The 11781-nt window shown below is 41.1% G+C and overlaps 1 protein-coding gene across 4 annotated transcripts in view; it reads left to right on the top strand.

The window, feature by feature from the left end:
- GMEB1 (glucocorticoid modulatory element binding protein 1) overlaps nt 1-11287 on the top strand; it is a 37999-nt gene extending 26712 nt beyond the window's left edge. For all 4 annotated transcript variants that reach the window (XM_043574253.1, XM_043574255.1, XM_043574252.1 and 1 more), the window contains 4 exons: nt 937-1074; nt 4814-4936; nt 8016-10684; nt 10726-11287. In XM_043574253.1, the coding sequence (XP_043430188.1) occupies nt 937-1074; nt 4814-4936; nt 8016-8716 (962 nt within the window). In that variant the 3' untranslated portion in view covers nt 8717-10684; nt 10726-11287. The remainder of the gene's footprint in view (nt 1-936; nt 1075-4813; nt 4937-8015; nt 10685-10725) is intronic.
- The last annotated feature ends 494 nt before the right edge of the window (nt 11288-11781 follow it).

Below are 11781 nucleotides of genomic sequence, written 5' to 3' on the forward strand. Positions count from 1 at the left end.
CAAGATGTTAGAAGAAAAAATTAGGTAGCAGGTGGTATAGAGGATGATGATTAATGATGATTCACTTACAGGGGACCAGGAGATGTTTCATATCATCCTCCATTCGTTAATTCACTTAAACAGTATTTATTGCTGCCTATTTTCAGTTGACACTGTTGCCAACATAGATGAAAAGGCATAGCCTCTGCCCTCAGGGACCTTATAATCCCCCCTATTCAGGTGTCTCCTTTTATTTTTGCAAGTATAGTACTAGAGGGAGTATAGTTGACCTTTGAGCAACGTGGCAGTTAGGGGCACCAACCAGCTGTGCAGTTGAAAATCTGTGTGTAAATTTTGACCCCTCCCCCAAAAACTTTACAAGCCTTCCTGAAAACATAGTCAATTAGCATATGTTATATGTATTATATACTATAGTCTTACAATAAAGTAAGATAGAGAAAAGAAAATGTTATTAAGAAAATCATAAGAAAAATAAATTTATATCACTTGTACTGTATTATTAAAAAAAAATCCGTATATGAGTGAACGCTCACAGTTCAAACCGACTTGTACAAGGCTTAACTGTATATCTTTAATTTCTTTATTGTTTAACTTTTAAGATATTAAATACTATTTAATTTTAAATTATTTAAGTAAATAATATTTAATATTTGTTTAATGTAATATCTTTATTAGAGGAAGATACCTGCCCCCTATAGCCAGAGCCATGACAAATTGAGACAATTATCTCAAGTCCCTATGTTGCCAAAGAGGCCAAATAACTGGGTGCCAACTCAAGGAGGCAGCCGGTACCCTAAAAGCTTCTTCCCTTTTCCGAGAAATGGCCCAACAAGAAATTATTTCAAATTGAAGTAATTTCGAGTTTAACTTGTAGACATGTGCCTAGGTGTATGTAGCATCCCTTGTTTACCCTCTGTCTTATCCCTCTTGTGTCAGAGGACACTTTGATGTTCTGGAAAGGAATAGCTGATGTAGGACTGATGGAAGAGGTTGTCTGCAATATACAGAAGGAAATAGAGGAGCTACTCAGGGGAGTTCAGCAGCGGCTCATTCAGGCTCCCTTCCAGGTAACAGGTAAGTACACCAATTCTAGCAGTAGTGATCATTTTATTAAATGTTAACAACTGTAGACAGATCTTGTTAGCCTCATGAAAACACTGGCATATAGGCATTATGATCCTAATTTTACAGATTAGGAAACTAAGGCTCATAAAGGTTGTTTGTCCATAGTTCATAATGAGGTTTTGAACTCAAGTCTGGTCATGCTTTTTCCATAGGTAATTTTTGCCTTTATAAATGGTGCCAGAAAGCATGCTATTACATATATATATATATATATATATATATATATATATATATATATGGGGAGAGAGAGAGAGAGGGAGAATGTGAGTCAGTCTAAAAATTGGGAAAAATCTATCTGGTTTTAGACAAGTCTCATCTTCTATTAGTTTAAGGTTTCCAGAACTATTGTGTTCACTTAATAGCTGTTTCTGAATACCCATAGGGTTCTTGCTGCTGTGCATAATGTAAAAGGATGTTCTAATCATCTGATACAAAAGGGTCATGATGATGGGGCACCTGGCTGGCTCAGTCAGTGGAGCATGTGACTCTTAATCTCGGGGTCTTGGGTTTGAGCCCTACATTGGGGGTAGAGTTTACTTAAAAGAGAGGGGGGTCATAATGATATCTCATAACCTTGTGTGTCAGTGAGATCTTAAAGTTGTTAGTTGTGTCTTATTATTATCTTATTGTGTCTTTATAATTCATACATTATATAAATACACTTAAACTTTACAGTAAAACTTTATGTGCTTGGAGTGTAAAAAAAAAAAAAAGGCAAGTAATATAGAAAGCAGGGATGACTCTTTTAGATAGGGTGGTCAAGGAAGGTCTCATGTGATGAGCTGGGAGAAGGAACATTCTAGGCAGAAGGAACAAAGACTTCGAAGTTGCAATAGGCCTGATACGTTTAAAGCATTATAGAAGCTCTGATTCCACCACAGTGGAATAAGATACAAAAGTGATAGGTGATGAGGCTGGAGAGGAATAGGGAGCAAAGTTTAGATAAGCTTTGTTAGAACTTTGGTTTTATTTTAAGGTGATGCTAAGCCATCATACTGATTTTGAGCAGGAGAGTGATGTAATAAGATTTATATTCTTAAATTTTTATTAGTATTTTTTAATGTTTATTTAATTATTTTGAGAGAGAGGGAGAGAGAATGGGAGCAGGGGAGGGACAGAGAGAGGAAGAGAGAGAGACCCAAGTAGGCTCCACAATGTCAGCACAGAGCTCTACCCAGGACTGGATTCCACAAACTGTGAGATAACCTAAGTTGAGATCAAAAGCTGGACACTTAACCGACTGAGCCACCCAGGCGCCCCTATTTTTTATTTTTTAAGTAGGCTTCATGCCCAGCGCAGAGCCCAACATGGGGCTTGACTCACAACCTTGAGATCAAGACCTGAAGTAAGATCAAGAGTCACACACTTGGGGCACCTTGGTGGCTCAGTCAGTTAAGCATCCGAGTTTGGCTCAGGTCATGATCTCACGCTTTGTGGGTTGAAGCCCCGTGTTGCGCTCTGTGCTGACAGCTTGGAGCCTGGAGCCTGCTTTGGATTCTGTGTCTCCCTCGCTTTGTGCCCCTCCCCTGCTCACACTCTGCCTTTCTCTCTCTGTCTCTCTCTCTCTCAAAAATAAATAAACGTTAAAAAAAATTAAAAAAAAAAAAGTCACACACTTAACTGACTGAGCCACCCAGGTGCACCAGATTTATTTATTTATTTACATATATAAATTTACAAATATACAATTTACAAGTATAAATTTTTTTAATGTTTATTTTTGAGAGAGAGAGAGTGTGTGTGCAAGCGGGGGAGGGGCAAAAAGAGGGAGACACAGAATCTGAAGCAGGCTCCAGGCTTTGAGCTGTCAGCCCAGAGCTTGATGCAGAGCTTGAACCTACAAACTGTGAGGTCATGACCTGAGCTGAAGACAGATGCTTAACTGCCTGAGCCACCCAGGTGCCCCTCTTTATAATTTTTTATATATTTATATATTTTAGATTTTTAAAAGATCACTTTGGTTGCTATATGGAGAACAAACTGTATGGAGCAAGAAATCATTTGGGAGACTTCTGAAGGAATTGATCCAGACAAGAGATTATGGTGGCATGGATTAGGGTGAATAGTGGTAGATCTGGCAAGAAGTAATCATATCGGGGATATATTTTGAATGTGGAACTGACAGGTCTTGCTGATGGATTGGATATAGGGTAAAAGAGAAAGAAAGAAATCCAGGAGGACTCATACATTTTTGGCCTGAGCCATGAATGATGATACCATTTCCTGAGATGAAGATCAGTGGGAGAGGACATCAAGTTTTTTTGTTTTTAAATGTTTATTTTGAGAGAGAGAGAGTGAGAGCAAGCGAGTGTGGGGGAGGGACAGAGAGAGAAGGGGACAGAGTCTGTGGCAGGCTCCAGGCTCTGAGCTGTCAGCACAGAGCCTGATACGGGGCTTGAACTCACGAACTGTGAGATTATGACCTGAGTCAAAGTCAGATGCTTAACCAACTGAGTCACTCAGGCACCCCTGCTTTTTTTTTTTTTTTTTTTTTTTTTTTTTCAGTTCGGTTCCATGCCCATTGTGGGGCTTGAGCTCGTGACCCTAAGATCGGGAGTTACATTCTTTTCCAGCTGAGCCAGCCGGGTGCCCTTCAAAATTAGTTTGTTTGTTTTTAAAACTTTTTAAGTTTATCTATTTTGAGAGAGACAGAAAGACGGGCAGAGAGAGAGGGAGAGAAAGAATCCCAAGCAGGCTCTGCACTGTCAGTGTGGTACCCAACGCAGGGCTTGATCCCACGAACTGTGAGATGATGTCCTGAACTGAAATCAAGAGTCAGACACTTAACCAACTGAGCCACCCAGGTGCCCCTCAAAATTAGTTTTGAGTTGAGACATCTGGCTGGCTCAGTCAGAGCATGTGACTTGTGATCTCAGGGTCATGAGTTCAAGCCCCATGTTAAGCATAGAACTTACTTAAAAAAAAAGAAAGAAAAAAATGAATTTTGACTTGCTAAATGCTTATGAGGCCTTCAAATGGAGATGTCACTGAGCTAGATGGAATTATGAATCTGGTATGCAGGAAAGAAGTCAGGGCTAGAGACCTGCATGTGGGAGTTCTCAGCATGCATGTGTTATTTAAAAGCATGGAACTGGATGAGATGACTGTGGAAAAGAGTTGTAGGTGGAGAAGTGATCTGAGTTAAGGAAGTAATGACCACAACTAGTGACAACTCTTTCAAGAAGTTTTGTATAAAAAGGAACAGAGATAATACTATGAATAACCTTGCATACTAGTTCCCACTCCACCCTTAAAATATGATATTTCTAATCTTCGTATCTGTCTTGCCAAGTAAGTATTATTAATCCCCTTTGTTTCTGATGAGAAAACTAAGGACTGAAATGACTTATCCAAGTTCATACAGATAGGAAGAAATTGTAAACCCAAGATTCAAACTTAGTTCTATCTAGCACAGTCACCGTGTTTTCTAAACCAAAAGTCATAACTTACAGCCAGATACAGGATTTTTTTCTTATTTTTGTATTTATTTATATGGAAATATGTATAAATTTGTAACAATTAAATCAAAGTTAATTATACATGTGATAAATCTTGGCTAATTTTTTTTAGAAATGCAATTAGAATAGTCCCATCATTTCTGGGTTGTTTCATATTTATAAGCAGAACAACAGAAAGCTGGGGGAACACTTGTGTTTTAACTTGACAGGCATGTCTTTGTTTTAAATAGATGCTGCTGTTCTCAACAATGTAGCACATACATTTGGCCTGATGGACACAGTAAAGAAGGTTTTGGACAACAGGAGGAACCAAGTAGAGCAGGGAGAAGAGCAGTTTCTCTACACTCTGACAGGTGTGTATAACTTCTGTCTCTTCTTAGATGATATTATACTAATATCCTTGAGTCTTGCCATCTCTTTTTGGACTTCTGTTGGGACTGGCTTCTTTTCTTTCTTCCTCCTTCTGTATCTTTTGGAGGATTAAGATGTCTGCTCAATTGCTCCATTAATCCAATAACATTAGTGGCAGAAGAAACAAATTGGCCTTTGTCTTTGTTACATTATTGATACTGCATCTTTTGATAAATATAAATTTAGCACCTTCTCCATTATTTGCAGTAATCAGAACTTACGAACACATAAATAATTTACCTCTTTTTATCAAGTAATTAATTTGTGCTAGTGCCAGACTAGGTTTTAGAAATATCATGTTGACTGAGACAGCCCCACTCTCCACATGGTCTTTAAGTAATTCAAGGAATTATCAGTAGTAACTGAGGCATATAGTGGGTATGGTAGAAGAAGAAAGGGAGCTGTCACTTATACCTGGAGAGAATTAAGAAAAGGTTTTGGGGAGGTAAGGCAGGTGAAAAATATAAAACAAGTCAGAGGTATGGATTATCACCCTTTGAATGATGTAAGATATATTACAGTCATGAAGCCAAAAGGCAAAAGATTATTCAGCAAGAGAAGAACAATTTATGTTGTCTTAAATTTATTTTCATATTATAAAATATACGTTAAATATTTTAAAGTTCATTTATTTTGAGAGAGGGAGAGAGAGAACGAGCGTGTGCGTGCGCATGCGTAGGGAAGGGGCAGCGAAGGAGGGGTGGAGAGAGAGAATCCCAAGCAGGCTCCACAGGCTTAGTGTAGAGCTAGATGTGGGGCTTGAACCCATGAACCATGAGATCATCACCTAATCCGAAATCAAGATTTGGACGCTTAATGGACTGAGCCACCCAGGTGCCTCTTTTTTATGCTCTTTTAAACTACTTCCCAGGATTGGGGCGCCTGTGTGGCTTGGTTAAGCGACTGACTTTGACTCAGGTCATGATCTCATGGTTCATGGGTTCCAGCTCTGTGCTGGCAGCCTGGAGCCTGGATCCTGCTTTGGATTCTGTGTCTCCCTTTCTCTCTGCCCCTCCCCCACCTCTCAAAAGTGAATAAACATAAAAAAAATTTTTTTAGGGGCACCTGGGTGGCTCAGTAGGTTAAGCTTCCGACTTCGGCTCAGGTCATGATCTCACGGTTCTTGGGTTCGAGCCCCATGTCGGGCTCTGTGCTGACAGTTCAGAGCCTGGAGCCTGCTTCATATTCTGTGTCTCCCTGTCTCTCTGCCCCTCCCCCTGCTCACACTCTGTGTCTCTCTCTCTCAAAAATAAATAAACATTAAAAAAATTAAAAAAAAATTTTTTTTAAACTACTTCCCAGGACTAAGCTTCAGGTTAAATGGTATTAACTGTCTCTCTCTCTCTCTCTCTCTCTCTCAAAAATAAATAAACATTAAAAAAAAAGTTAAAAAAAAAATCGGGCACCTGGGTGGGTCAGTCAGCTAAGTGTCCAACTTGGGCTCAGGTCATGATCTCACGGTCTGTGAGTTTGAGCCCCGCGTCGGGCTCTGTGCTGACAGCTCAGAGCCTGGAGCCTGCATCGGAGTCTGTGTTTCCCTCTCTCTCTGCCCCTCCCCCACTCGTGCCCTGTCTCTTTCTCTCTCAAAAATAAATAAACATTAAAAAAATTTTTTTTAAATGGTATTAAAATTTTTTTTATGCATTTTTGTGACCTGTTGCCAAATTTCCAAGATTATACCAACTTATGTCACCATTTTGAGCACACAAACATTGGATGCTGTTACTTAAAATATTCTCTGATTTAACTTTTTAAAAAATTATAGATGTAGTTGTTCTTGCTTACTACTGACAATGGAAAAAATGCAGTATTTTGTAACTTATAAGGCAGTATTTAAAATTTTTTGAATGTTCTTGATTCCTACTTACTCCTTTATTCCAAGCAAGGAATTAACTTGCTCTTGGTGTTCCAAAGGGAACAAAGTGCCCTACAGTTGTAACTGATTATTTGTTGAATGCTTCTCAGGTACTAAGCAATAGAGGAAGTTCTGGTATAGAACCAGACTCACCAGTGGTCACCAGGTTGGGTTGTACATTGGGAGAGGGATAGTGATAGACATATTGTGGTGGGAAAGCACACCCACCACTTCTGTGGTTGGTCATCAGAAGACTTTTGCCTTGGCCCAAGTTCTGAGACCTTAAGTCACTTTACCCCTATGGATCCCTGTTAAAATTAATGTGTTAGAGGGGTGCCTGGTTGGCTCAGTTGATTAAGTGTCCAACTTAAGCTCAGGTCATGATTTCATGGCTCATGAGTTCAAGCCCTGTATTGGACTCACTGCTGTCAGCACAGAGCCCATTTCTGATCCTTTGTCCCTGTCTCTCTCTGTGCCCCATCGCCCGCTTTCTCTCTCTCTCTCTCTCTCTCTCTCTCTCTCTCTCTCTCTCAAATAAACATTAAAAAAATAAACTCTAAGACCTCTTTTAGTTCTGTAATTCCTAGAGACTTCTATAACTTTCTGTATACTTCTCTGGGTGCTAATGGTAGACTAAGACCATTGGTAGACTAAGATTACCAGAAAGATGATCCTGTCTTGAAAAACAGTTTAGGAATCATTTGTTTTGTTTTGTTTTGTTTTGTTTTGTTTTGTTTTGTTTTTTGGGTAGGGGGGGAGCAGCCATTGTAGCTCCTCTGTAGGCCCATGTTAGTTCCAAAGGGATTGTGCAGATACTCCTTATTTTTACCTGTAGACCCAAGGTGGGTATCTATAAGCTGTAAAATCAACTGGAGGCTTGTTTTGCATTTTGGTGACAGGTGACAAAATGCCACAGGTGCTTCTAGGGTTGAGCTATAGTAGGATCACAGCCCGAGAAAGATTCTGAATCGTTGCCCTGCCTATACTCAAGCAATGAAATGCAATGGCTGCAAGGATTTTTTAAATCATCCAGTTTGGTTTCTTCTTTTGAGAACAATGAAGCTACACAGTGGCAAAACCAGAACAAGACCTCAGGTTTCCTGACTCCGTTTACTCTCTCCAAGACTATACTTCTCTCCATACAAAGTCTGTCTTTTTTTCCACAGAGTTGGAACGCCAGTTGGAAGAGCAGAAGAAGCAAGCTCAGGATCACAGGCTGAAATCCCAGACCGTTCAAAATGTGGTACTGATGCCTGTGAGCACTCCTAAGCCTCCAAAAAGGCCCCGGCTCCAGCGGCCAGCTTCTACCACAGTCCTGAGCCCTTCTCCTCCAGTCCAGCAGCCTCAGTTCACAGTCATCTCACCCATCACCATCACCCCAGTGGGCCAGTCATTTTCCATGGGCAATATTCCAGTGGCCACCCTCAGCCAGGGCTCCAGTCCTGTGACTGTTCACACACTGCCTTCTGGCCCTCAGCTCTTCCGCTATGCCACAGTGGTCTCCTCTGCCAAGAGCAGCTCACCAGACACAGTGACCATCCATCCTTCATCTAGCTTAGCACTGCTAAGCTCCACTGCCATGCAGGATGGGAGTACCCTGGGCAACATGACCACCATGGTGAGCCCTGTGGAGCTGGTGGCCATGGAGTCCGGCTTGACCTCGGCAATCCAGGCTGTTGAAAGCACCTCGGAAGATGGGCAGACCATCATTGAGATTGACCCAGCCCCAGACCCAGAGGCTGAGGATACTGAGGGCAAAGCAGTTATTTTGGAGACAGAGCTGAGGACTGAGGAGAAAGTTGTGGCTGAGATGGAAGACCACCAGCATCAAGTCCACAATGTGGAGATTGTGGTCTTAGAGGATTAACTGGGGATCTCAGGGCCAGGAGATATGCTTTGGTTTGGAATTTTAATTATTTGTTTATTTTTATCATTGTCCCACTCATTTCCACATAGGATCCTTTTTTTAAAACAAAATCTCATTGTTCTAACTGAAAATGTTGGGTCCCTCCCTCCCCCTCATTGAAAAACGGACAAAAACAAGCTGTCCTTCCGGAAGTTGAGAGTAGGTCACTCAATGTCTAAATCCTTTTACACAAAGAAAGTTAGTTCTTTTAGGGGAGGCATCAAGACAACCAGAAACCCTGTCCGGAAAGCCCTTTCCAGGCTAGTCTGTCTTTGTACACGTGCGGTTTTATTTTTGTAAAGATGCATTGGCCAAACTCTGGGACGCAAATCTGACACTGGAAGGCAACCCACCTGCACATGGATGCAGAGGATACTTTATTTTGTATCCTGGAAAGGGCCCTCAGAGGCTAGTGCAAAACTCTGAAACAAAAGCAAGTTGAACTGTGCTGGGAGGGGAAGGTGGCATACCAGCAGCAGCTTGAAAAGGGAAGTGCTTTGGTCAGGATGGGGCAAGGAAATTATCTTACTGCCAGAAGTGCAACTGATGCCTTTTGATATCTCTAAGGGGTTACTACCATGGGTGCCATTTTGAGGAGAGGCCAGTAATAAGTGGAAGGGCACATCTCCGTGGAGCAAGTGGCATCAGGGGCCTGGGGCCTGTGACTTTGCAGAAATAGAAATCTGGGTTTCAAGCTCACTTTCCCCTCCTTCCCCAATTTTGTCAAAGCACTTAACCTCCCTAAACTAGGATCAATCCATTCATTTGCAAACTATGTGATGTGGTGTAAATTTCTCTGGTTCCTGGACTGTGGCTGTCATGGAGGTGGGGCTCCAAGGCCATAGTTTTTATTGCATGACTCCGGGTGCAGGGTAGTTCCTCATCCAGACCAGCTGCCCTTTTTGGTGGGGCCCTTTTTTGGCTTTGGAACCAAAAGCAGCCACTCATTTGGTGCTTCCTCTTGTTCTCCCTTCCACCCCTCAACTGTTAATGGCATCTGTCTCCTGGATCCCACGCTCTTCAGCTTTTTGGCTGATTTGGAGAACAGTGACAGGTGTCTGCCTGCCTTCATCCTCTTTTAGATTCATTTATACCACAGATGTTTCTGTGAGATATTGAGCTCTTAAAAAAAAACAAAACAAAACAAAACAAAAAAAACACCTTAGGCTTGGCAGAGAAGACTCAACAGCCCCAGCCTATCCTGAGGCAACAAGTAGATGTCTCCTCCTGAGCGAGCTGGACTCCCTGGGAAAGAAGCATTGTCTGCAACATTATATTATAGGAAATGTACCAGGAATGTCAATAATAATATCTTTGGGGGGGTGTTGTTATTATTATTTTTTTTTATGTTGTTTGTATGTTTAGAGCTGGGCCATTTTCTGTGCTGTGATTCCTGCTCTTTGACCATTTTCAGTGTTTGGGGCAAGAGTGGACCCTGGTTTTTATTTCTTTGATTGCATTGTTTACTGCACTAGATAAAATATAGGGAAACTGCAGACAATTTAAAGGAAAAACAGGTCAAAAAGAAAGCACACACCTTAGGAGTGGGAGGTTTTTTTTGTTTTTTTGTTTTTTTAATTAAAAGCAAAACTTTGGCTTATAGTTTTCTTTTTTTTTTTTAAGAGGGCACCCACTTGAAGCCATGTTTCTTCCAACAGATGTTGGAAACCTTGTTGTCAAGCAAGTGAAGACTGCATTCTGCCGTCTTTCAGATGGCTTTAATAGCTAAAGAAGCCCTCTAACTTGGGAGGGCAATCTTAAAAGCCTTAAGGGTGAGATTTCTTAACCCCATATAATTGTGGCTTTCAGCTTTAAAATTGTCTGGGGTTTTACTTTTCTCTTCAAAATGTTCAATAGATGTAGCAATCAGCTTAAAACAAACCTTTGGCCCTTTAGCGAGGGAAGTGGCTTTTATTATTGCTTCTTTAGGTGTTCTTTTTTTTTTTTTTTTTTTTTTTTTGCTTCTTTAGGTGTTCTGATGGTACATAAACAAAACCAAAATTTCAGTTTAAGCCTAAAACTGCTACTTGACCCTAGGAAGGCACATGTCACCCCTATCGTGGTTTTTAGGGACACTTTTCTCTTTCCCAGAAATGCAAGGTCCGATTCAGGACAGAGGGGGAGCCCTGGAGAACACCCACACACTAGCTCAGGTTCCTTTCTTTCTTCTGTCAGCTGTTGTTGGTAGTGTTTTAAAGCAGTGTGAGCATCATGCTTCCAAAGTCAAGAGATCTTTTCCTCCTAAAGACAGAGCCTGTTTACTTGCACTATCTGAATATTCCGGCTGGTGGAAATACACAAGCTTTGTTGTTTTCCTGGTCTTCCAATAGCCTGTCATTATTGCTAGCTGCTGTGGCACCTGTTGTGTGGGGGTTTCCTCAGAGCCCTGGTCTAAATGATCTCAGACAGCGTGAGAAATATGCAAGCCATTGGTATGTGCACAAGCAGTTGCAATGAATCATTCCTCAGGCTGACTTGGCAGTAGCCATCTATATTTCTGTTCATTCATTAAATAAACATTTATAAGTACCATCTACGTGCCAGGCTTTGTGCTAGGCACTGGCAGTACAGAGATGAAGACAGAGTTCCTGCACTCAAGGACTTCATACTTCGGAGGTTGTCTGGAGTTAAGAACTATATTTCAATTTAATTGGTTTCTTTTGTAATCCTATGTATTTTATTCCATGCACTGAAAAACATTGTTCTGCAAATTAGCCCATAGGTTTCGACAGACTACGAGAGGCACAACAAAGTTAAGCCTTTTCTAGTGAGATACTGAAACATCATCATATTGGGGTAAGTGCAGCGATAGAGCTACTGGCTGGGAGCTGAGAAGAAAGGATCAGGGACCTGACCCAGCTTAGGGATAGGGGTCAGCAAATATGGGAGTACTTCCTGGAGAAGGTGTATACCTAAACTAATTTAGCAGAGACCATTTTTGGCTAGGTGTTTTTTTTTCTTTTTTTGTACTCTATTTCAAGTAGTTGGTCTTATTTATACAAGAGGGGGAAAAAATCCTTAGTCTT

The sequence above is a fragment of the Prionailurus bengalensis genome, chromosome C1 (assembly GCF_016509475.1).
Source record: "Prionailurus bengalensis isolate Pbe53 chromosome C1, Fcat_Pben_1.1_paternal_pri, whole genome shotgun sequence".
Classification (NCBI taxonomy): Eukaryota; Metazoa; Chordata; class Mammalia; order Carnivora; family Felidae; genus Prionailurus; species Prionailurus bengalensis.